The sequence below is a fragment of the Maudiozyma barnettii genome, assembly GCF_903064755.1.
Source record: "Maudiozyma barnettii strain CLIB 1767 genome assembly, contig: KABA2_04, whole genome shotgun sequence".
Classification (NCBI taxonomy): domain Eukaryota; kingdom Fungi; phylum Ascomycota; class Saccharomycetes; order Saccharomycetales; family Saccharomycetaceae; genus Maudiozyma; species Maudiozyma barnettii.
The window spans coordinates 1,180,172-1,206,193 of record NW_024545241.1 but is presented as its reverse complement, the minus strand read 5'-3'; the positions used below and the strand labels follow the sequence as shown (position 1 = coordinate 1,206,193).

Genomic DNA, 26,022 nt, shown 5'->3' with positions numbered 1-26,022 from the left:
GAACTTGCCTTATAATGTCATTATTACAATATATATAAAAACTTATAAAAAAATAAAAACTTATTAATTACATAAAATCGTCCAGCAAACTCCTAGGTTCCTGGGATGATTTAGAGACATTTTTATTTGATGGGGGAGTGACTGTGCTATTTCTCGATGATTGAGTTTCAGATGGTGCTGTAATACTATCACGCATTCCAGGAACAGTACTTTGAGAACCTTCTGTAACAGAAGAAGGAGCCATAAAGTTATCTAACATACTCTTTGGTTGAGAAGAAGACGTAAAACCATCTAGCAAATTTCTGGACTCGGATAGAACTGTAGTATTGAAAGAATCCAGGATATTAATTTCAGATCCTTTAGAGTTATATCCGGGTTTTGAACGACCTGATGATAAGTTTTGGGAATCAAACATATCGAATAAACTTGGTCTTACTCTTTCAGTTGTTACTGGTTCGTCTATAATCTTGTTGATGGATTGTGCCGGACCAGAATATGGAATGTTCTCAAACACTTCACGCTTATTCTTAATGTATTTTGGCCGTTTGATAAAGTCCCAATCTCGTACCAATGAAGCAGATAAATAGTCGCAACCCATTCTATTTAGTATATCAACAACCCTAAGTAGTAACCTGTATTCGTTCTTAGTACCCATTTCCAAAGATGCCGTAAAATATTTAATATTTCTTTCCCTTAAAATAATATATAGGTGCAACAATGCTGGATCTTCCACCAAAAATGACTTATTCACCAGTGCGTCATGCTTCACTAAGTTCGAGTTATTTTCCAATTCTATTGGAGGTGTAACCAGTGCCTTAATGGAAATATCTTGCTTTCTCAATTTCCAGTAAACGTAACTACTAGTCCATCTATCATTTTCTTGAATTGCCTTTGGCAAAACTTGTCTTGTTAAGAATTCACCTAGTACAGGCCCATTATCACCCTCATAAACTCTACAAACACCAATAGCTAGATCCATGTCATTCAGTTGCTTGTATAACACATTTGCACAATCTTTCAATGCCCCCGCTAATAAGAAAAATGTTGCTGCATCTAGGTAACGATGCTTACTTAGAAGCACAAACGCATTTTTTAATGCTGCAGTTTTCCATCTTGGTTCATTAAAGTCGTTACTTAGAAATTTAATCATTTTTTGCTGTTCAGGATTACCATAACTCATTTTCCAAAGAGCTAGAATAACTTGTTTCTTTTTTAGAGCAAGGTAGAATATAGAACATAATGATGGATCCTTTTCTTCTTTTTTATTAAATTCGTATTTTGCAATTTCCTCCATTTTACTTATCAAATCTGGTTCCGTGGACCACAAAGCTATTTTATATTCACATGCCCTCTCCCAAGAGGTTGTATTCCAATCTAACTGGGATAATAACAATTCCTTATTATCTGAATGTAACGCCCAAGAAACGTCTCTCATCACAAGGTGAGCCTGTTGGGGTCTATGTGACATGAATAATTTAACACCCAATAAAAATCTCACACCATTAATATCCATTACAGTGCTATTTTTAATAATATCCTTTGTTGCCTCCACCACCGTCATTAAGGTGACCTGCTGGTGTCTTGTTATATATGGTAGTACCATTTTTATCAATTGTTGTGACAAACTTGATGCTACTGAATCATTAAAAATAGGATAAGGATCAGGGAAGACTTCAACAGGATAGTCCTTATTTCGTTTGACAAAAAATTTGTGCGTATCAATATCAAGATCAGAAGGAAGATTGGATGTAATTTCTTTTGAATTCAGATCGATATCCCTCAATTTCAAGAAAAGTCTTAGTAATATCTCTTTAACAAGCTCAATCTTATTTGCGTATATAGCTTGAATGAGAAATTGAGGATGATAAACAGGAAGGGGCCCATTCAAGACACTGTTAAGATGTAGAATATCATTTGAAAGTATTGTTCTTGAACCTATCGATTTATGAGTAAACGGATCGTCTATGTCGAGTGATTTATCTTTTATGTAGAGTTGATTTCCCGATGCCACAACAAATGTGGCATCTTTCAACCATACAGAATCACCTATTTTATGAGCAGTATGGGCCGTTATATCTATTTTTTCTATAGGTAAATAGCTAGGGGAATTATTAGTGTAATCATATCTTAATTGTGTGTACAATAATGCATATCCAGTAAAACCAATAGACATAATACTCTGTTCAAAAGCTGTACTGGTCCAATCAATATCTTGTATTTGTTCAGTAAACGTTTCCTCATACTCAAGTACACTACCGTCAACATCCCAAAACGAAACAACTTTCCCATCCTCACTAACAACACATAATTTACCAGTAGATGATCCACTGATAAAAAGTGGGCTTTTCACCCCCGTCACAACCTCTTTCCATTTTGACCATTCAACTAGTTTCTTGTCGTAGTTGACGGTAGCTTTGTATTCAACCACCAGACCATTTTTAGTTGCAGTTGAAATCAACGGTCTATTACACATAAATGTTGGGTGAACAGGATCTATTTTAGAAATTTTGAATATCGACGATTGTCCATTTAGATCCAAGGATTCTGATTTGAAAGGGGTTATACCCCTGACTAAGGAAACCTCATAAGAATTTATTGAGCCATCTGAATATACTATAGCAACAAAATGGCGTTCGTGATTATGTACCAACTCAGGTGTATTTAGCATCAATAATGGCTTGACACCGTCTGGCGGAGAAGGTATGATGTACTCAGTCTTTAATGTTGCTGTTTTGAAATTAGGATTTTCATTTCTAGGACAATCCCATCCCTGAAGTTTTGAGTTTTCTAACAAACATATCAAGAGATTACCTTTTTCATGTAGAACTGCCAACTTAATTGGGGCCTCTGTGTTAACAACATTTTTCAAAAACAACGTCATTTCATCCTTAGAGATGCGTTGTGGGGTCCAAATGCTATTCTCACAAAACCTCGATTGCGTCAGCAATGCATCACCATCACTACTCCTAACCAATTGTTGAATAGATTTATTATGACCTGCTAAAACATGGCGAAGTACAAAATTGCTAGCTTGATTATGCTTTTGCTCTAGCAAATTCTGTAGATTTACTGTTGCATGTCTAATTACACCACCTAGTGAATGAGCCATCAACGAAATTTCTGGAGATTGGTCATTGTAAGGCTGAACTTCAGCAAAATATAGGAAACTTGGATTTCTGGGGAAAAATGACCTAGATAGCTCTCCGGAAAATAAAGTCTTTAATATTAATGGTTTAGGAGGATCAGTGGAAAGATTTTCTAGAGTATGCACAGTATAGTCCCCAGAATTTGTAACTGTAATAGCTAAATCTGGTGACTTGGAATTATAATATCCAATTTCATTATTATTTGGTGTCAACACATTCTTTAATATCCAACTATCAACAATGAGACAAAACCTCTCTTGCTTACTCAGTTGTAATGAACCCCAGTTTTGAACTGTCTTCCGACCACTAACAATTTCGTAGCATGACCATATTCTCAGGGTTTTATCACTACATAACGTGTATAAAACCTGTGATTTGTGATTTGTTTTTGAACTTTTCCACCTGATGGCTGTCACATAGTCGGGGTGAGGTAATAATGTTAAATTGAATATATCTTGTTCGCCACTTATGGAGATTCTTTTCCATAATTTTACAGTGATGTCATATTTACCGAAACTTGCAATCAATTGAGAGTCCTGCGATATAGTGACACTATAAACAGGCTTCGGTTGTCTTTTGTTCCAAAGTAGTATAGGGTCATATTCTCCAAAATTATCTTTTATCTTCCAAAATGAAAGAAAGGCCGATCCAACTATCAATTCATTATCAAGACCCCATTTCAGAGTATTGACAATAGATGGATCATGAAAAATTTCACAACAGGATATCCATTTAGGATCTTTCATGATTTGATATAGAGGTTTGTAAATGCTAACTTTGTTTCCGTAACCAACGGCAATGAATCCATTATTTGAATTAATATCAACAGCATTACAATCCTGTTCTAGATATAGAGTTTGTAATCTAGTAAAATTGTTAGTCATTATGATCAGATTATTCCCTGAACAGTAAGCAAATATAGTATGTTTCTGCCATGTGGCCTGGCACATCGTTTGAGGAGTTTCATTGGGACGCCCCGGTAGGTAACTCAATGACATTTTTATAATTGTGTAATTTTGGACAGTTCGGATTTATTTAATGTTCAACTAATAACTTTAAATATCCTTCCCTTATATCCTGTCTCTCTCATCTCCCAAGCTTTGCATTGGTAACTTTTATTTCAATAATTACATAAACTCGCGGGGATGTTTAAAGGCTTCAGTGATAAAATCAATTTCGGTGCATACAAAGGAAAGCAAGAGTCCCTTATTCTGATCATTAAAGACAGAACAACAGAGGTAGAGCTGATAACTAAGGAGTATTAATACAAGAAAATAACGTAAAGGTTTAAAATAATCAATAAACTTTAAAAGAGCGAAGACGCCCAATTATTAAAATTTTGACAAGTCACTTTATTGCAAAAACGAATTATGGGTGCCAGTTGTAAAGATCAGAAAAAAGCTGTTGCAATCTGCCTACAAAGATCACCTTGTGTGATGATTGATAGAAATAGTCCTCAGAAATGTATAGATGATCCTAATTTGAGCAAGGATTTGCCTGAATTATGCATAGCCCAGATGAAGGCCTTTTTAGATTGTAGAAGAGGGATGGTAGATATGACCAAAAGAATGAGAGGTAACGCCCCATTATCGACAGGAAAATATGACGAACAGTATGATAATTTATGCAAAGGGAAATTTGATCCAAGAGAAGAGATGCATAAGCTAGAAATATTAAACTCTCAAGAGAAGGAGTGATTTACATATAGAAATAACGATGACTACACGTGCCCATTTTTAAACTAATGAACGTCGATTTATAAATTAATCAGAATACTAGGAGTAAGGTAATGATCTCAAACATATCTAATTCGATATATTAATATCACTGTAAATAATAAGTAAATAAAAACGAAAACTATACACTATATTGTGTTTATCTTTTTACCATCTTCCAATATTAACTTATTTCTATTTGCAGATGTTTTATGTGTGATATATTGGAAAAAGAACTATTAAATATTGAAATAGAGTAAATTATCTCCTATATAGAAATCTATTCTATTCTATATATATATCTATGTAACAAAAGTTTAAGGGTTTCCTTTTATCCAGTCCTTTAGAATGTCGAAGAAGGATTTAAGCCCTTGCTTATGTAATGAAAAATTATTTATATTTAGGTATTTTAAACTTTCACCCATCACGAAAACAAGGCACAATATTAGATGTTCATAATTTCAAACGATAAGAAAAACATAACTTCACAATCCAGTATGGATGATAATGATTTACAAAATAACTTAAACGTGGTAAACATTGTTTCCCAACAGAGCCTTGAACAAAAGATCGGGGATAATGTCGAGACACTTACGAAACAGAAACTTATCGAACAGGAGACAAATAGATTAGAGAGAACTAATAATTTGTATGAAAAATTTAGAGGCCAGTTGGTATCTTTGAGACGAAGATTGAATAACACAAACAGGATATCAATAAAGGCAAAACTTCGAAAGGAGATTCAACTATTACAAAATAATGATATAGTGGAAACGTTGAAAGATATCAAAGATATCAAAAAAAGAATAAAAGAACTCAAAAGGTCTAATACTTCAGAAAGAAACGAAACTGATAAGAATGGAAGAAAAGAGGACGAATCAGAAAGGGATTTCCTTGTAAGAACCGGTCAGTTAACAGCGTTTGGCTCTAAATCGGAGTTTGTAATTGACACAGAAGATAACGAAGTCAACATTCAAGATAACTATGTAGGTACTGTAGAATCAGAGGATGAAGGTGAGAAGGAACAAATGAAGAAAGACTACGAAATGGCCAATGAACAAATGGTAGAAAATATATCAAATCACTCCTCAGAGAGCGATTATAGACCTGAGGAGGATATCCAAGAATTGGAATATGAAGAAGATTATGATGTTACAACAGTCCCGAAAACCAACTACTCTGTAGATGAGGAGCTTAGTGATACTGACTTGGTTATTAACAGAGGCAAAATAAAGGTAAACGAAGCTAACGACGATGGTGATGAGCTGTCATACCAGAAAAGACTAAGGAAATGGATATCTCAAAGATCAGAAAATCGTCTAAACGATTCAAATCCTTCTATTCCAGAGTGGCAGAAACCTCATCCTGAAATACCAGATGCGAGATTAAACGACATTTTTAAAATACCTGGTGATATATATCCGTTATTATTTAACTACCAAAAGACCTGTGTTCAATGGCTCTACGAACTGTATCAACAGGGTGCTGGGGGAATTATTGGAGATGAGATGGGTCTGGGAAAAACAATTCAAGTAATTGCTTTTTTGGCTGCTTTACACCATTCTGGCTTGCTAAATGGACCAGTTTTAATTGTTTGCCCTGCCACTGTCATGAAGCAATGGGTGAATGAACTACACCATTGGTGGCCACCATTTCGTTCTGTAATACTGCACTCTATTGGTTCTGGTATGTCTCATAAAAAGAATATAAATGATGAAGAGTTTGAGGAATTAATGATGTCATCTAACCCAGACCAGTTTTCATACGATGATTTTGAGAATTCTAAAAAGGCTAAATCGTCACTTGAATCGTCAATGCATATAGATAATTTGATCAAGAGGGTAGTTGATAATGGCCATATACTTATTACTACGTATGTAGGATTAAGAATACATTCAGACAAACTTTTGAAAATAAACTGGGCATACGCAGTACTCGATGAAGGTCATAAAATTAGAAATCCGGACTCTGAAATTTCTCTGACTTCAAAAAAACTGAAAACTCCAAATAGAATTATTCTATCAGGAACCCCAATTCAAAACAACCTTAATGAGTTATGGTCACTTTTTGACTTTATATACCCGGGAAGATTAGGTACATTACCTATATTCCAACAACAATTTGTTATACCGATCAATACAGGTGGCTACGCTAATGCTACAAATATACAGGTCCAGACGGGTTATAAATGTGCCGTTGCACTGAGAGACTTGATTGCACCGTATTTACTAAGAAGAGTAAAAAGTGACGTCGCAAAGGATCTTCCTCAAAAGAAAGAAATGGTTTTATTTTGTAAATTAACTCAATTTCAAAGAAATAGATATCTAGAATTTTTAAACTCCAACGAATTGACTCAAATTAAAGGCGGTAGGAGACATGTTTTATACGGTATTGATATCCTACGAAAAATATGCAATCATCCTGATATACTGGATAGAGAACAGAAACAATATGAAGCGGATTATGGAAACTCCAGAAGGTCAGGAAAGATGCAAGTAGTTAAGCAACTATTGTTATTATGGAAAAAAGACGGTAATAAAACTTTACTTTTCACCCAGTCTAGACAAATGCTCGATATCTTGGAAAAATTTGTATCAGGTGCAGATCCTGAATTAGCTAATACCAGTTATCTACGTATGGATGGTACAACAAATATTTCTAAACGACAGGCCCTAGTTGATCGTTTTAATAATGAAAATATTGATGTATTTTTACTAACGACAAAAGTTGGTGGCCTAGGTATCAACTTGACTGGTGCAAACCGAATAATTATTTTTGATCCGGATTGGAACCCGTCCACTGATTTACAAGCTCGTGAACGTGCCTGGAGAATTGGCCAAAAGAGAGAAGTTTCAATATATAGATTAATGGTATCTGGTTCAATTGAAGAGAAAATATACCACCGTCAAATTTTCAAACAATTTTTGACAAATAAAATTCTAACAGATCCGAAACAGAAAAGGTTCTTTAAGATGAATGAACTCCAAGATTTGTTCAGCTTAGGTGGAGATGATGGATTGGTATCAGAGGAACTTGCAAATGAAGTGCAACGACATACTCAAACACTGAAGGAATCTAAAACTACACAGAGCGATGATTTTGAACAAGTGGCGGGTATATCGGGAGTCTCGAAATTAGAAGGTTTCTTTTCCAAAGAAGTCAGTGATGAGAAGAAAACGGAGGACGATCGGTTGATAGAGGGTCTACTTGGCGATAAAGGAAACCTGGAAAATGCCAGTACGCACGACCAAGTAGTTGGTTCACACATGGCCTCAAAGAAATCTACCAATTTAATTAGCAAAGAAGCTGATAGAATTGCAGGTCAAGCTGTTAATGCCATCCGTGAATCAAGAAAAAAGACTCAGAAATTTAATATTGGTACACCAACATGGACTGGGAAGTTTGGAAAAGCTGGAAAAATTGTGAAAAAGAAAACAAAATCTATAAGAAAGAATACTATAGGGTCGACAGATATTTTGAAAAATATTCGACAAAGACAATCAGAATCCCAGAATACATCCACTGAGAACATTAATAGTGATATAAATCGTGAAATAATGATGAAAATTGTCAATGCATTAGATGGAGCAAAGGATAATATGTTACCTTCGTCATCTATCATTAATCATCTAGGGGTTAACATGAAAGAAAAAAAAGATATTATCAATATCAGAGCTTTACTGAGGGCCGTTGCTACATTTGATGAGAATAAGAAAGTCTGGAAATTAAATAACGAATTCTGTTCTAATATAAATACTTCGTAATAGAATAATAAATGGACTATCATGCAATGAATAGAAATATAATGCTATCATCTCATATCTATATATGGATTATATAATCAGCGAATACCGAATCCCTCCGATTCTGTCACAGCCACTTTTAGTTTCTGCTCTAATTTTGCTTTGGAGCCGTATTCCCATAAGCATAATTCATTAAAGCACGTATGAGCTATTGGTAAATCTTCACTATCCCTAGCACCTAATCTGCTTATCTTGAATGTTAATGTAGAAATTCCGGTAGCAGGAACTCTGTTCGAGCTGGTAATAAATTGCAATACTCTACCTTGTAACTTATAGTCCCATTTTTCTAGTATCTCCCAAAACCAGATTATAACAGGAGTATTATTCATAAATCCACCTTGATATCTTGTTACCGAGCGTAACATTTGAAAATCATACTTAGTATGTTCCTCATCTCCGCATAATAAACGTTCTAGTTCTTCAGAACTAAACAAGCCTATGGATTTGCAATTTGAAAATACCCTATTAAACCCATCGATGAACAGACCAAACGATATAGCAACAGATTGAGTTAAATAAAAATCGATCCATGCTTTTACATAATTAACCTTATTTTCTTGCGTTACAGGAATATTCGAACCGTTTTCACAAAGTTCAACAGTGATGACATTAGGTTTCTTTGATTTTTTACTGCCTTTATTGTCCTTCTCGTTAGTATTATAGGTGACCTCAAACGACAAACAGAATATATTACTAAAATCCTCTCCTGTGTATTGCAACATTTTTATTAAATTTGATGCGGTTTCAGGGTATAATTCTGCATAATCAGCGAATGTTAAAGTTTCTTTGCACATCTTTCTATACAGCGCTTTTGGGAATTTTAAGTCTAATATATTACCATTAAACATGGCCAGTGCAATTACAACGCCTAAGAGATAATAGTATTCATTCTGAGAGTGAATTTTGGTATCTGCCTTTGACGAAGAATTTATTGGGAACCAACATAATCGACTGTCTTTAATATGATCAAATAAGCCAGTTGTTGGATGAAACAATGATTTTGTTAGTAAAATAAACCATTCCTTTCTTAAACCACCAGCATCAATACCTGGTTCGTTAATAAATTCAACCCTTAATGATTTCAACAAATCACCTTGATGTTCTTTAATTGCCTTCAAAGAATCATGCGTTATATGGTCCCTCCTTATTTTAATTTTAAAATATACCTCTATCGTCTTTCCTTTATCTAGTGAACTCAAAAATGCCTTTTCAGCTTGATATTCCATTATTCGTTTTGTTTCATACTCCATAATCGAAATTTTTACACCAAGTGATAAGAGGAAAGGATAATTACAAAAAGAAAATCTAGTACTATTATTTTGATTCTGTGGGGCACTCCATTCTGTTAATAGTAACGATAGTCGATTACCGACGTCTAATCCTCTCCACACTTCGAAATCTTGTTTGTTATCTAGGAAATCTAGCATCGTGTTGTAAAATTTACTAGCACTCATTGAAGCATTATTATAATTTTCAATTGGGTTTCCTCCTCTTTTCGAATTTGCTAGATCCAAGATCAGCATCAACTTACAAGCTGATCGTATGTGCCAATTATGTTCATATTGAGAAGTTTTAAATTTAAAACCTTTAGGTCTCAATGTCTTTCCACCTCTATCTATTTCAATAGTTTTAATATCTTCTGGTGTTATATTCCATAAATCATCTATTAAGGGATCTGATGCAGGTGACAAATCTGCAGGCTCACTATTTCTGTTATTATATCCAATATTTGGGTCTGAATTTCTTATTATGTCATTATTTGTCTCGAAATTATTATTATTTGCGTTACTGTTGAACAAATTATCATTTTTCTTATCCTTCATTACGTTTCTCCTAATTACACGATACATTATTCTCGTCAACTGATAAGTAATATATAAATTAATCTTTTCAACATTTGATAAAAATATGTCAGAATCCATATACTTTAAACAATAAATATATTCTGCATATTTATCTGTTTTTGAAATATTTGATAAATAACAAATGCATCTCTTAGTTAATTCGTATGAAACTGCCCTTATTTCTGGAGAGTCAAATTTTGAATACACTTTTGATGTTAAACAATATCTCACGAAAGGAATTTCCCATATTATTAATAACCATCTAATATAATTAAGTGCATTACCAGGTTTTTTCAGCAAATCGTTACTTGCACATAGCATTCTATAAAATGGTCTTCTTGTTGGTAATTTCATGAGTAATTTATAAAATTTTTCTAACTCTTGATAGTCAATCAATGTATGACTCTGATACTTGGACTTAGGTAAAAATGATCGTTCCAATACTTCATAATTATGGAAACAATCAGTTACATATCTGGATATTGGTTCCAATGCTTTATATTTTTCATTTTTATCATTTGAATTCTGTGATTTCACTTTTGATAAGCATCCCTTTATAATACTATCCAAATAAGTCACTGAACAGACAAGATCCTTGTCAATAATATTATTATCTGTCATTTCAACTGGTGTCAGAATTGTAGTTACATGACAAATTCCACATTTAAATTTAGTAATATTTGCTTTCACTGGAATATTTGTACCACAGCAACAACATTTTGAATATATGATATCTATCGGACTTTCTAAACTTTTTCTTCTCTGTTTCAATCCTTTATTGGGTTTAACTATCACTTTTAAGTTATTGCTGTTTTTATTTTTCTTGCTCTTCCTAAAAAGTATATCCATTTCTACAAAATTTTCTCTAAAGGTATAGAATGAGGCATGCACAGTTATGTGAGATTAATAATATAACGAGTTAAAAGCTTATTTTACTTCTATATCTCAGTATTAGAGCAATATTTTTTCTTTGTAACTCCGTCTTGTATATCTTAATGTTGTATAAATCTGGAATGTTTCAAAGAAAACTGTATCTAAAACTATATCTAATAATATATGTATTTGGACCCTTATATTTTGTATATATAGATGAACTAACTAGTAATTTTTCGACTCAAACAAACTATAATTCAATTGCGAACGTTCACTCCAACTATGACCTTTTTTAAAAACAAGGAAACCTCAGTTCGTAAATAAAAAAATTGTCTAAAATACAATAAATAAAATTAGTTCCAGATTTGGTAATCTTGAATCCTTATTATTCTCGAAACTCCATTCACAAACAAAAGATAAAGCCAAAAACAATAAAAAAAAGAGTTGAAAATTTCACGGATTTTGTTTTTGTTTGTGATTCAATTTCAATGGGATTATGGAACCGAAAATTGATTGACGCAAACACTAAAACTTCCGTACAAAAGGAACGAGGAACACAAATTTAAATCTAATTTTTTGGTCTTGGAAGTATTAACTAAGCATACGACGAAGAGGAAAAGAAGAACGAAAATTTCGTTCACGACAGACAGACAGACAGACGGAACCCTTTTTGATTTGGATGAGAAGAAGATGATTTACCCCCGGGGGAGGTCAGGGGGATGACGAGGGAGAAGGCAACTTCGCATATACAGACAGAGACAGAAATAGAAACATACACATGCTTAGGAGTCTTTGTATTTGTTTTGATGTAGTTATATCAATACAGCATCTGAGAGGAGTGTAGAGGTCATTTACAATCTACAGATGGAATTGTGTGTTTGAAAATTCAAAGTAAAAAAAGTAATGTGGGATGGGAAAATTGTGCTTAATGAAATACCTACAACTGCTAATAAGATTATAAATTGTTTTGTTACTATTAATAACATTTTGTTAATTATCGAAACAGAGTGTATCAGATATGGCCAATATATTAACAATAATCAAGAGCTTGACTTAAAAACGTTAAAGCGTAAACAACTGATCGGATATGTTAGTTATGCAACATTATACCTGGAACCATTAACAAGAAAACAATATTTATTTCTTGTTATGCAAGATGGTAGGATTGATATAAGAGATTCACAATTAGATGTGATAGATACTATTGATACAGATATCCCATTCTATGACAATATACATTCCATAATAACTATATTTGAAGAATATGCTAGAATCTTATATATTAACTTACGTAAGGATTGTATCCATATGATTCGATTACAATTGAAAAATGACGTCTTGAGGTTTTTGCATACCGATAAGTCAATTACGTTAATTCAAACATTAACATCCACTATAATGTCGATGGATATCTCATTGGAATATGATATATACACCAATGAAGAATTCACATCAATTGGTATTCTATCTAGAGTTGAATCAACTGGACAATATTACTTTCAAGCATTGTATAGAAAAAATGGTAATCTAATGAAAAATAAATTGAAATGGGGAACCTTAATCGAACAAACAAAGATTCTACCATTAAATGACGAAACCAAGGAAAATATAAATGCAAATCCAAAGGTGATAATGAAATCCATAGAGAACGTTGGGTTTTTCTTGTTTACTTTAAGTACCATCATGTTTATAACTTTACCTAATGGGTTTGAAAATATTTTTGCAGGCCAATCTATTAAGGCACAGGAGATTTATAGTGTACAGGGGCCTTATTTGATGGATGTCATAAACCTAGAAGAAAACAGGAATCTAAAACTTAACGGAATAATTGATGTAAATTTTGAAACAGCATCTATTGAATTTATTATATTTACAAACACTTTCCAATTAATCAAAATTCGAATAATTAAGATGATGGAAGATGATGAAAAATTTATAAAACTTTGGGGTAAATTTAACATTACTAACCAGAAAATGATAAATATACCAAGTAGTTCAGATGACAATATTGTTAACCTATATTATTTTAAAGAACTGAACCAATACTTGTTAGAACTAAAGTCGGATAGACTAGTCCTTGCAAAACTAAATATCCTTGATCCTTTGAGTATCATCAAATATGAGAAAGAATCATTCATATGCTCATCTACCATTGGAAATCACTCTAAAAGGATTATAAGAACCGGCTTTACACAAAATAATAATTATTTTATAGATCAAGAATCGACCGGATTAGAAAATATGTATCATTTTGAAAATTTATTCGTTCCAGATACTTCTATTGTCAAAGTCTGGACTACTATTGATGGTAACCTATATTGGTTAGATTCCACTAATGAACTCTTTTTCAATGGTAAGTCGGTGGATCATGGAGATTATGTGATACATATAACTTGTAATAACAAAATTGTTACAAATAATTCTGTAATTAGTGCTGTCGATATTTGGAATGCTGAATTAGGTTGCCATTGTTATGTAGTCGTTTCTGGAGACATTAAATGGGAGACTAAAAATGGCACATTAACGTCTAAATTACCTGAACTTGAAGTTCAGAAATTACCCAAAATTATAATTCATTCTTCCATGAAGTGGGATGGGACCAATATTACATTGTGCGCTAATGAAAATAGGATTATGCTTACTTCCGATTATGGTAAAAGTTTTAAAACAATTAACTGCCCTGAATTTCTGGGAACAATATCTTCAATATTTTACCATGAGGTTAACCATTTTTGTAATATACTTGTTTCTGATATCCATGGGAAGGTTTGGGTTCTCGATGGTGAAACATTTCAAAGTGCAGGGCTTCTTAATATTAACTCATATACGTCAAGTATTGTAGGGTTACATAATTCAAATAATTTGATTATCTTTTCTGATGATGCATTTGCTATTTTATATCCAGATACTAAAAATAAATTGAGATATGAATACGTCCCATTAGATATTCCTTATAATATAACACACATTGTTAGTGACTGTTCTAATAAACGAGTTATTTCTCTGATTATTGTCACGTCCGATAACCTTGTTTTACGAATGAATCTTGATTTGAAGTTGAACGAAACTTTTAAATCCGTTCACAGAACTTACACAGACATCCTGATTAATAAGTTTGTGAGGTTAGAATCTTCTAACAGATTTTTAGTTGCTTCATACATAACCATGGGAAAAAAAGGAGGTGATAGGAATATTATTGATAAAAATGGTATTTGCGTTTATGATGCATACAAGAGTAAAATAGTTAGTTCTTATGATACGACAAAAGATCTTTCCAATGCCATCACGACAGATATTTCAAGTGCATCTTACCAATTTGATGCCAACAGTTCCGAGGAGAATGAAACCAAAATATCATTTGCTAAACAGCTAATTTTTGATCAATGTTTTGTTGTTTCTTTGAATTATGAAATAGCAGAAACTGATAAGGGTCCGAAGTTGCTGTTGTTCATGTTGAACTCTGAAAGTGGAGAAATAGAACTACAAACCACTATAGATACATTTTACAATGTAAATTGTCTCTATAATTACGAAAAGAATTTGTTTGTTGCTTGTGGAGATTGCATTCAATTATTTAAGTTAGATTATTCTGTTCAAGAAAATATTTTCCATATCGTTCCATTCTCTAATAAAATATATGTGAGTGGTTACGTGAAACAGATATATTCTCTTCCAAATATTGTAAATATTAATGACACCTCTGATGAGACAAAACATGATAAAAAAAGAGTGAAAAGGCAGGTTAACCAAAAAATAGATTTTGTTGGTACTGATATACTTCGAGGTTTTTATGAATGTGTTTTAGAGACAGAAAATAGTCATGCGAAAGAAGATTCAGTAAAATATACTTTTAAGCCCGTTAAAGCGACAGAAATACATCCGATAATCAGTGATATTTTTAGAGAAAAGATCATTACAGAATTTCATTTTACAAAATACGAGGGTTTTTTTTACTTTCTAGTATGTTGTGGATTAAATAAGGTCAAAATATATATGACGTCTTTGAATGACGTGGAATACAATCTGATCGACTTTTATTTACCATCGCAAGTAACAAGTGCATGTGCAATCTACAAAGACGGGAATGAAATCGATCCTACTAAGAATATATTGATAGAAAACAGTAGAATTGAAGAATTATTTTCAATTACCAGTATAACTGGGGGTCATTATACATTGGGTGTTTTAAAGGAGAAACCTGAAGTTATCTTTCAAAATGAAATAAGCAAAAAGAACATGACACTTCAATTAAAATCCATTGGTGCAATCGATGATGATGATGATGATGATGATATACACCAATTTAATCCTCAACTAATAGATAATAGAATACTATGTGACGATACTGTAAATCATATTCATAACTAAAAAATATACGAACAAACAAGAACAAAGGAGGAAAGAGAATAATAATGAATTTTATATTAATTAATTATACAGAAGACAATATTTAAATATATATATATATATTGACTATTCGACCCAAGAAGTACCGAAAACCGACACATGATGAACTTAGATTAACAAAGTTTCAATCTTATCCTTGACGGCGTAAATTTGGTTCTTGATAGCAGAGGCATCGTTAGTGGTAATAGAAGCAGCAATAACTGGTCTAGAAACACCACAAGCTCTACCTAGAGCAGCTCTAGATGGAACGAAGACATATGGAACGTTCTTATCTTCACATAACAATGGTAAATGTAGTAAGATTTCGATTGGTTCACAGTCAGCAGCCATGATGATGAACTCGGAGATACCACGGTTCAAAGTCTTGGTGGCTTCATTAGCACCCTTCTTCAGTTGTCTCAAGTTGGTGGCTTGTTGAACAACATCTAGGATTTGTTGGGTTAATTCAGCATCAGCTAGAGGGAAGGCCTTTGGATTTGGAGCAGACATTTTATTTTCTTGACTTTTTTAAATTTGTATCAAACGGGGTTTGTGTTTCAAGTTCCTTGCAACTGGATAAGTAAGAGCTCGCTTGAATGGGGAGTTTTTTAAGTAATAAAAGGAAAATAGAATCAAGAGAACTATAAAATATAATTTTTACCAATATTTATTTAATAGATAACTTATTTCTTTATTGCATTTTATTTATATAATTCAAGAAAGGAAAAAATTTTCATTTTCCGCGATGAGCTCAAAATTTTTCAATCTTTTAGTTTTCGGAGAGAAAAAGAAAAGCGAAATAATATTGGATGGAGAATCGTGTCGTACGACGAGGGGTAAATGTAAATAGCTGTTAAGTTATGTGAAGCAGCTACTACTTAACACCATCCATCCAATGGGAACAATTAGCTATGCGGTATCTAGATAAGAGAGGATAGGTGTGTGGTATTAAATAAGCACAGGCTTCGTTTTATCTTAAAGAGATTATAAAGACTTGGATTTTAGTGTCACACACTGCAAGACACAACTGAAAGTTGTATTTTAATGACAGACAATTCATGGATTTCAGTGTTTCTGATAAGAATATAGTTGCATTATCTAACGTTCGAACTAACAAAACGTCTTAATCATTTGAGTCGCAATCTGGTATACAGGGAACATTTATACCTATCTTTGCGTCTTGCTACCAATGTAATTAACCAGACGTGATTTTATAAGATGACAAAAAAACCAAGCGGGAAGTAAATGCGCCAAAAATGTAAAACGATTGATGTTTTTGTTTTTGTTTTCTGTTTATATAATTTCTAATAGTAGAATACTAATTAAGTAAGGCTAAAACGTTCACTAGTTGCTTTCAGCCAAGGTTTCAAAACATTAAATTTGTTATAGATATACATTACTTGTTTGACACGTTCACCTCATTTTTCGTTTTGCTTTGCTTTTAATTACAGAGTGTGAAATAAAATAAATGCCATCTAATTATAATCCCCTAGATGAAGAAAATACAAATGAACCATACGATAAAAATTTAGCTCTAATTCCTGAGACAGAATCCTTTGCTAAATTTATTACAATTGATAAATTAGTGGAAGCAGATAGACCTATTTCAGATATAAAACAATCACGAGAGGTCTTTTCTTCGACATTTCAAGCTTATAAGGGTACGTTATGGGAAAAGAGTAAAAGTTTTATAACTTTAACATGTATAGCAATATTGATCGGTTGTTTTGCTGGGTTTATTCAAATATTTACAGAGACTTTGGGTAACTGGAAAACTGGTCATTGTTCTAGAAATTGGTTACTAAATAAATCATTTTGTTGTACGGACGTAGTACTAGAAGAGGTATCAAAGAGAAACCCCTTGTTATTGAAACGTCAGGAGATGGAATGTATCGAACAAGGTATATGGATTGAAAGAACAGGTATATTTTTCCCATTTATGATTTTTATTACTCTGTCGTTATGTTTTGCTCTAGCAAGTACCCTATTAGTGAAATACGTAGCTCCTATGGCTACTGGCTCTGGGATATCGGAGATTAAAGTCTGGGTGTCAGGGTTCATATATGAATCTGAATTTCTAAATGGTATAACTCTTTTAGTAAAGAGTGTGTCTTTACCCTTAGCAATTTCATCGGGTCTTAGTATAGGTAAAGAAGGACCATCTGTTCATTATGCTACGTGTTGTGGGTTTATTGTAACAAGATGGTTATTAAAGAATTCCTTAACTTATTCTGATCAATTCGAGTATTTGACTGCTGCTAGTGGTGCAGGTGTGGCTGTTGCATTTGGTGCACCAATCGGTGGTGTCCTATTTGGTTTAGAAGAGATATCTTCTGCCACTGATTTTTACCCTTCTACATTATGGAAATCCTATTATGTTGCATTAATCGCTGTCACAACATTGAAATGTATCGATCCATTTAGAAACGGTAAAATTATTTTATTCAATGTTACATATGACAAAAATTGGAAAGTAATGGAATTACCAATATTTATCGTATTAGGTATATTTGGTGGTCTATATGGGAAATATATTAGTAGGTGGAATATTCGTTATGTCCATTTTAGAAAACAATATTTGAAAAATTGGCCCGTACAAGAAGTTATAGTCTTAGCATTAGTCACTGCATTTATTTCATATTTTAATGAATTTTTAAAACTTGATATGACAGAAAGTATGGGTGTTTTGTTTCACGAATGTTCCAAGAATGATAATAGTTCTGTATTTGCCCATAGATTGTGTCAATTAGATGAAAATACACATTTCTGGGAGTTCGCTAAGGCATTAAGTTCATTATTATTTGCCACTTTGATTAGATCTCTTTTTGTTATTATATCATATGGTGCAAAAGTTCCAGCTGGTATTTTTGTACCATCTATGGCAATTGGAGCCACATTTGGTCGTGCTGTAAGTTTAATTGTTGAAAGATTTATTACAGGTGCTAACGTGATTACACCTGGTGCATATGCATTTTTAGGTGCAGCAGCGGCTCTAACTGGTATCACTAATTTAACTTTGACAGTTGTGGTTATTATGTTGGAATTGACAGGTGCATTTATTTATATCATCCCGACCATGATTGTTGTAGCGATTTCAAGAATTATTTTAACATCATCGGGAACTAGTGGCGGTATTGCGGATCAGATGATTTTGGTGAATGGATTCCCATTACTAGAATATGAAAGTGAGGATAAAGAAGACGATTTTATGATATCTTACACAACAGGGGAAATTATGTCTACCGACTTGTATACCCTAAGTGAAACGATGTATTTATCTGACTTAGAGGTCTTACTAAATGATCCAAATAAAGAAAAATTGGTAAATGGTTTTCCTATCATCTCTAATGATTATCGATTAAAATCCGAGATGAGATGTGTTGGTTATGTACTTAAGAGACATCTGATAGCTAAAGTGTTACAGCATAATATTGATAGTGCCGAATCGTCGAACACAATAATAAATTTTACAATCAGTGAAGAAATGTTGGAAAACGGCAACGAGATTAGTTTTAAAGATATTGTCAATTTACAACCAACTACAGTGAAACCAAATGTAAGTACAGCAATGCTATTTAAGACGTTTAAACATATGGGTTGTAAAGCAATTATGGTAGAGGAAGATGGTTTACTAAAAGGTTTAATTACATCGAAAGATATTCAAAGGTTCGAAAGAGCAAAATCCAGAGAGAAATTCGGACCAACATATATTTATAATGAAGATCTAAATCGCAGATTCTGGTCATTATTGAACAAAATCATCAATGTATTTTCTCGAAATGGTATCGAACCGACCTTGTAAATAAGAGGTTGTATGCGAAAGGTTTTGTTAATACGAATATTTGTATCACTCGAGGACTAACTAAAGTCTAAAAGGTAATCAAAATAAAACATTATTTTACAACTTTATATATGTGTATATATATATAGAAAGTCATCAGGCATATTATATTGGAGGTCTTTTTTTTTAATTCAAATTGTAGTTTATGATGATGTTTATTCAATATAAAGATGTATAAAATATATATGTATATATATGTGAAAGGAGCGACATTATATGACTTCTAATGTGAATACACATACGATTTAACGGTGCCTACTCATATATAAGAATTGTGTGATGTTGAAGTTAAAATGAGGAAGTTAAAAAGAAAACAGAATGTATCCGATTAACAGACAACATCTTGAGTGGCTCTAGAGTTCAATAATAGAGCAACAATCAAACCATATAGACCCAAAACTTCAGCGAAAATTAGAATCAAAATCATACCAACGAATAATCTTGGTTGTTGAGAGGTACCTCTAACACCAGCGTCACCGACAATACCAATGGCAAAACCAGCAGCCAACCCACTCAAACCGACAGACAAACCAGCACCTAATTGGATGAAACCAGTATATAAAGCTTGTTTTTGGCCAAGAGAGTAACAGACTAGAACGGAGACAACTAAACCATAAATGGCAATAATACCAGCCATAATAACTGGAACAATGTTCTTAAACAAAAGGTCTGGTCTTAGAACACAAGTTGCACAGATACCAACACCAGATTTAGCAGTACCGTAAGCAGCACCGAAAGATGTAAAGATGATGGCTGCAGCACAACCCATAGCACCAAAGAATGGAGCGTAAACTGGACATAGATCACTCATGACTGTTATTATTTTTGTTGTTGTAGGTATATTCTTTTTAAAGGTAAAAAGCTTTATGAGAAATATAAAATAAAAAGAATGCTTAATATTATAGTTCTTATATAGTCAAGACTTCTGTAATTAATAAAACGTAAGTCTGTTTAAGATGTAAGAGTAAATAGAGTGAAACCTTTCTTTTAAGTATGAAACAATTCAATAAATACAAACGGTTGCAAAACTGTAAATTCAAGATGAGTTGCTGCTAATTTGATGTTGCAGCACTTTTGAATTTTTTTTTTCCTTTTTTTTTTTTGATGATTTTCGGGTAATGGCAGTTGCCGATTTTTATGATATAAATAAGACAAATAAAAGGTAAAACTGAATATTGGGTAAGGTAGTCTCATTACCTTTCAAAGACAGACAGTTCGACTAAATATTTAATGATGTAGATATATATATGTGTGTGTGTTTGATCAAACGTTCATCTTATTTATTTTTACATGTTTATTTATTTTTTTTAAAGAAGAAATCAAGAGATCCTTGTTTCCTCTTTGCTGGTGCCATCTTTACCTTCTTAACTGATGATTTCAACGAGGATGCAATTGGTGATGATCTCTTCCTAGATTCTGCCTTGGCAATAGGTTCACATTTATTTGTGGATTTCTTAGTGACCATATAACCATCTTCATCCAGATATGTTGTTACCTCTTCTTCCTCTTTATTTGTATTATGCTCTGTTTTGCCTTTTGCTGGTGCCTGTTTTTTCTCATTTTGCGAAAACATTAAAAGGGATTCCTCACCTGTAGTATCCAATATTTCTTCAAGATCAGAAGGATTTATCGTAGACTGTTGTATCTTATTGGTATTTTGTGGTGAAGATTGCGTTATATCATCATCTATTGTGGCCTTAGCCATATTTTTATCATCCTCATCAACGTAATCTGACATATCATCATTTGCAAATATGTCATTTAATTCTTTTATTTGAGCAGCAGCCTTTGGATCGCTTTTCATCTTTTGTTGTGCCTGTTCATCTTTCCTTTTCTTCAATTCTTCTTGTCTATCTTTCTCCTTTTGCTCTCTCTCCTGTCTCATCTTAGCTAATAATTCTGTTGGTCTCAATTTACTTTCTTGTTTCTTCTCCTTGATGTGTTCCTCTTTCTTTATTTTATAATTAGCTTCAGGCAGGGTGTTAGATCTTTTAATTTCATCTAGAACTTTCTTCGGTTTAATTTCATTATCTACGGTCTTGGTTCTAGTTAGCTCAGGTGCTTTGTTTATGCTGTTTGACTCTATACTTATTTTATTTGGATTCTTAATTAGTAGATCATCCATTCTTACTAAAGCATCATTAACAGGATTGAACACATCCATTGGATTAAATGCATATATGAAACAATCAGTCATCTTATCTTGGTTCTCTATATTATTAACATCATTTATGATTTTAATTTTATCATTTGAATAACACGCTACAAGAACACATTGAAATTTGACATTACTGGTATTCTTATAATACGAATACATCTGACTCTTAGCTTTATTTGGACCACATTTAAATTCATTGATTAAATCAGTAAAAATAACAGGTTTAACTTTAGTGAAAAGTTTCTCAGATATAAATTTAGAATAATCTTCATCTGACATTGGGAAGTATATTAAAGATATCTTGTTTCTTTCTTTTCTCTTTTCTTTCTCCAATTATTGACACTCCAATAAATCTAGTTCACATACACGCACACGCAATTTGTATATATAAACATTAAATATAGTTATTTTCTTCTTGAATATGGTATTTTATATATAACAGACTTTTTGCATATTACATTCACCTTTATTTAACGCGTTCGAGTGAAAAGTGGAAAATCACTTACTAAATGCGCGTATCTAAATAGAATAAGTACAACAAATGTCATGTCCTTGAAATGGAAATCATCATGTTTCCTTTTGGTCTCGTAAGCAAACTGAAACAGGGTGTCTCGTAAATGTACTCTTTAATGTTACGGATTAAGATATGTCTATATAGTTGTTTTGGAATTGATGAGCATTCATGGTAAACGTATGACTTATTCTTGTTATGTAGTAAGCATAATAAAACTTCGAAGTTAATGAGCTACCGAAATCAGAGACCTATTTCTAGGTAAATGGAAATTAGCCCCATCGATATCTTGAATAGCTTCAAAGAGTTTAAGCTGCATTCGCTTACTAATTTGATATATCTTATGTGTGGTGGTTATTACCATTGAAAAAGTAAATAGTATCAGTCTAAGATATACTTTACCACCCCATTCTATTTTGTTAGAAATGACAACAGCTTATTCAAAAGCCTATAATTAAATACATATCAAATGTTCTATGTTTAGTGTCACTAAACATGTCTAAAGTATATTAAAACTTTACAATTATATATATCAACTCATATTAAATCAAGTAATAGAAAAGAATACAAAATAGAGCAGTATTTCAGATTGATTTTAACATGTCAACGCAAAATTGTACCATATAAAAAATTAAGATCTTTTTTAATTAAATATAATTTTCAGCCGCCTGTACACTTAGAAAAGCTTCCGCGGCTAATTGAGGTAAAAAGTCCAAAAAATAAAGGGGCATACTGGGAATTGAACCCAGGGCCTCTCACATATTCGAGTAAAGAACCCAAAGCGAGAATCATACCACTAGACCACACGCCCTATTAATTTGAATATAATTAAAATATATTTAAAATGATGAGTCTTAATGAAGTATTGAATTGAACATGAGAAAATTTGTTGAAATGTAACAACAGCACTAAAAAGGCTAACATTTGTTAAACGGAGTTGCTGTTGTTAAACTGCTCATATTTTGTGCATAGAAAAGTTGGACAATGCAGCTCCAATAAACCCAATGTAGGGGGAACGAATAATACATTATGCAGTATATATCATGTGTTATTATATATACGGTAGTGCAGTACACTCTAAAAATTCTACTTATATTAGCTACCTTCTCCTTCAGATAGGTTAAGATAATGTTAACCTTTTTAGCGTTGCCACTACATCTTAACACCAAAAACTCATCTGAAAGATCCTTTGTTATATATCTCATTCTTAATATGTCCTTCACAATGAGGATGGAATAAATTGAGGACAACACTTAGCTAACACCCAATTTAACAAGTTTGAGTTCGTTAAAACGGTAGCTCTGTTACAGTACTTTGTTAAATAATCCTTTGATTAAGATAATACTATTTTCATTAAAATGCAATACATATTTTAGATTATAATTTATTGAAAGACCAATGACACAGAGGTTAATCTGTTGAGATATCTAATATCTGATAGGAAAATTGAATGTTAGACATCTTCTATTTAACTGAACAAATTTTATTATATTAGAAAATCAACTTATAGAAGTCCGATCTTTTATGTCTTATATAAAATATATATAAAGTAAATTATGGAAACAATTATATTCATAAATGAAATATTGTTCCATTTATATATATTGGATTTCTTGTTGTCGTGATTATAAATTCACTCAATGGTGGCGTAAGTAATCTATTAGTAAGTTGTTGAGGGATTAACCTATTGTCAGATCATTGAGGGATTAACCTTGGTCGTTATCATTCTTATAATATATTTCAGACATATGAGTATAGTAATATATATATATAATCCAAACAAAATAACTTCCATAAGACATTTTTTGTAGCTATAAATATATATCAGTTTAGTTAAATTTTTGAAAGATATGCTACTTCTAGGACAAAAATTTAATTTGACATTAATATGAGACCAATCTTGGTATGTAGCATAATAACACTTCCCCAATATTGGGCTTAATGGAACTCTCTTGTAAAACTTTACTATGAAAATGGGATGAACAGCTTAACATTAGAAAAATATGTAAAACAAGTTACAATAAAAAAAAAAACATATGTAATTTTATGAGTACTGACATTACGTAATATACCATGAGTATAATCCATACAGTTCACCAGTGGGCAAGGTGTATTTTTTAAATATATTAACTGATAGTTTTCTGAGAATTTAGACTAGCCAGCATGATTTTGTAACGTCCTGTAAGTATATATGTGCCATGTAGTAGGAGTTAAATCATTTTGTTCCTAATATTGTGATAACAATAAGAAATCCTGAACTCATGATAAGTTTAGGTGTGGGGAAAAAAGTTGATAAATTATGCTACACAAAGGCATCCTCTACTAGAACTTTGTGGAAATAAATGATCGTCAGTCTTTTAAGTTCTTATTCCTTTCCTGATCAAATATGCAAACCCCATATATAAATTTAATAAAATATATTAAAAGGTGGATATAAAAATATAGCTAATTAAATTTATGTATTAGCATTGTGAGATTTTTTACCCAATTATGCAAACAGTATTTAAATCCTGCACCCTAGAGTGTCTATATTAAAAGAACCATCACACTAAACTGGAATTCGACAGAGCGGGGAGCATCTTACAACATTTAGAGCTAAACAGATATACCATTATTACAAGAAGTGATTCGTAAATAACTTTGTATGTATTATTTCAGTACTTATATATGTATGAGATGTATATGTTCATATTTCGTATATTTCAATAAAGTGCCATAATATAACCAAAAAAGTTTTATAAATTTATCAAACATCTAAGTAAATAATGTATCTTCTTCATTGTCCCAATTACTATGGAAAAACCACGAGAAAATAACCACACTGGAATATATGATCAGACCACCCAACATACTCATTGTGCAACTTATGGAACCAATTAGATTACAATGGTAAAAGACTACTGGTAGGGCTATACCGCTCGTTACCAACATACCTGTTAAGAAATGGCCCAAGTCACTTCCACTCTCCGAAGATTCAGACATGAAGTCAGAGGAACTATATGATGTTTTGCTGAATAAGGAATTTGGAATAGGTGCTAGTAAGAAAATGAGGATATCATATAAGGGGTAATAATTGCGAAACAATGCGCAACTTAAAATGACTAGGAGGAACCCGAGGGCTAAGAAACCTGATAATGATATGATTTTCGTAAGTGGTGAAACTTTAAATTCCATTGCGTGTGCGTTCTATTGATGTGTATGTTATTGTTTAATATATAAATTGGTAGCTTGTCGAAAATAAAATGAGAAAAATAATCTCCTAATTTGTAAGGATTTCTAATTTGGTATAACCTTGAATCTAGTAATGGTTGTGATTCTAGTTCTTAAATTTGTAGAATAGGGTCTTTTAGAGGGGGCAATTGTCAATTTTTATTTCTTTATGGTCGGCGCTGTCAGAGAAACGAGAAAACAAAAAATAAGACGAGTCTTGAAAATTACCCCCAATCATTGTACAACATCTAAATACTTCAAAAGCACTATCACAAATACATTTACCACAATCGTTACGAACGTTTAAATGACTATACGTGTTGTTATTGTTTTATTAAGTATAACTATAAATTTTGAACTAAATACAAGAGATATATAATATATGGGTCATACTTGTGAGTGTGTAATTATGTACACAACAGGTTAGGAAATGTGTGTAACATTAATGCTTAACATGAAACGATAAAGATCATATGTAGGGATATAACAAGATGAAAGGAGGGGGGAATAGAGAAATTAGCGTATTAACGACTCT

General features: G+C 32.4%; 10 protein-coding genes and 1 non-coding gene across 11 annotated transcripts; 4 read left to right on the top strand and 7 right to left on the bottom strand.

Annotated features, from left to right (window-relative positions):
* Positions 1 to 67: 67 nt before the first annotated feature.
* On the bottom strand, positions 68 to 4,144 carry RAV1 (Rav1p; the record flags this gene model as incomplete). Its single annotated transcript, XM_041550584.1, has 1 exon — positions 68 to 4,144. One exon carries the CDS (start codon positions 4,142 to 4,144, stop codon positions 68 to 70), a length of 4,077 nt encoding a protein of 1,358 aa, XP_041406518.1.
* A 372-nt stretch (positions 4,145 to 4,516) lies between these two features.
* On the top strand, positions 4,517 to 4,843 carry PET191 (Pet191p; the record flags this gene model as incomplete). The annotated part of the gene is made up of 1 exon (XM_041550583.1): positions 4,517 to 4,843. The coding sequence occupies one exon, from the start codon at positions 4,517 to 4,519 to the stop codon at positions 4,841 to 4,843; it is 327 nt and encodes a 108-aa protein (XP_041406517.1).
* Positions 4,844 to 5,310: 467 nt separating this feature from the next.
* On the top strand, positions 5,311 to 8,625 carry RAD26 (DNA-dependent ATPase RAD26; the record flags this gene model as incomplete). Its single annotated transcript, XM_041550582.1, has 1 exon — positions 5,311 to 8,625. One exon carries the CDS (start codon positions 5,311 to 5,313, stop codon positions 8,623 to 8,625), a length of 3,315 nt encoding a protein of 1,104 aa, XP_041406516.1.
* A 77-nt stretch (positions 8,626 to 8,702) lies between these two features.
* On the bottom strand, positions 8,703 to 11,357 carry HUL4 (putative E3 ubiquitin-protein ligase HUL4; the record flags this gene model as incomplete). Its single annotated transcript, XM_041550581.1, has 1 exon — positions 8,703 to 11,357. One exon carries the CDS (start codon positions 11,355 to 11,357, stop codon positions 8,703 to 8,705), a length of 2,655 nt encoding a protein of 884 aa, XP_041406515.1.
* A 927-nt stretch (positions 11,358 to 12,284) lies between these two features.
* Positions 12,285 to 15,749, top strand: MLO127 (Mlo127p; the record flags this gene model as incomplete). Its single annotated transcript, XM_041550580.1, has 1 exon — positions 12,285 to 15,749. One exon carries the CDS (start codon positions 12,285 to 12,287, stop codon positions 15,747 to 15,749), a length of 3,465 nt encoding a protein of 1,154 aa, XP_041406514.1.
* Positions 15,750 to 15,896: 147 nt separating this feature from the next.
* On the bottom strand, positions 15,897 to 16,277 carry SNU13 (RNA binding protein SNU13; the record flags this gene model as incomplete). Its single annotated transcript, XM_041550579.1, has 1 exon — positions 15,897 to 16,277. The coding sequence occupies one exon, from the start codon at positions 16,275 to 16,277 to the stop codon at positions 15,897 to 15,899; it is 381 nt and encodes a 126-aa protein (XP_041406513.1).
* Positions 16,278 to 17,235: 958 nt separating this feature from the next.
* On the top strand, positions 17,236 to 19,569 carry GEF1 (Gef1p; the record flags this gene model as incomplete). Its single annotated transcript, XM_041550578.1, has 1 exon — positions 17,236 to 19,569. The coding sequence occupies one exon, from the start codon at positions 17,236 to 17,238 to the stop codon at positions 19,567 to 19,569; it is 2,334 nt and encodes a 777-aa protein (XP_041406512.1).
* Positions 19,570 to 19,936: 367 nt separating this feature from the next.
* Positions 19,937 to 20,419, bottom strand: VMA3 (H(+)-transporting V0 sector ATPase subunit c; the record flags this gene model as incomplete). Its single annotated transcript, XM_041550577.1, has 1 exon — positions 19,937 to 20,419. The coding sequence occupies one exon, from the start codon at positions 20,417 to 20,419 to the stop codon at positions 19,937 to 19,939; it is 483 nt and encodes a 160-aa protein (XP_041406511.1).
* A 483-nt stretch (positions 20,420 to 20,902) lies between these two features.
* Positions 20,903 to 22,045, bottom strand: POL32 (DNA polymerase delta subunit POL32; the record flags this gene model as incomplete). Its single annotated transcript, XM_041550576.1, has 1 exon — positions 20,903 to 22,045. One exon carries the CDS (start codon positions 22,043 to 22,045, stop codon positions 20,903 to 20,905), a length of 1,143 nt encoding a protein of 380 aa, XP_041406510.1.
* Positions 22,046 to 23,001: 956 nt separating this feature from the next.
* On the bottom strand, positions 23,002 to 23,088 carry KABA2_04S11506. The gene is given in 2 exon segments: positions 23,002 to 23,038; positions 23,052 to 23,088. It is a non-coding gene; the product is annotated as a tRNA-Pro (tRNA).
* A 1,943-nt stretch (positions 23,089 to 25,031) lies between these two features.
* Positions 25,032 to 25,451, bottom strand: VPS55 (Vps55p; the record flags this gene model as incomplete). Its single annotated transcript, XM_041550575.1, has 1 exon — positions 25,032 to 25,451. The coding sequence occupies one exon, from the start codon at positions 25,449 to 25,451 to the stop codon at positions 25,032 to 25,034; it is 420 nt and encodes a 139-aa protein (XP_041406509.1).
* Positions 25,452 to 26,022: the final 571 nt, after the last annotated feature.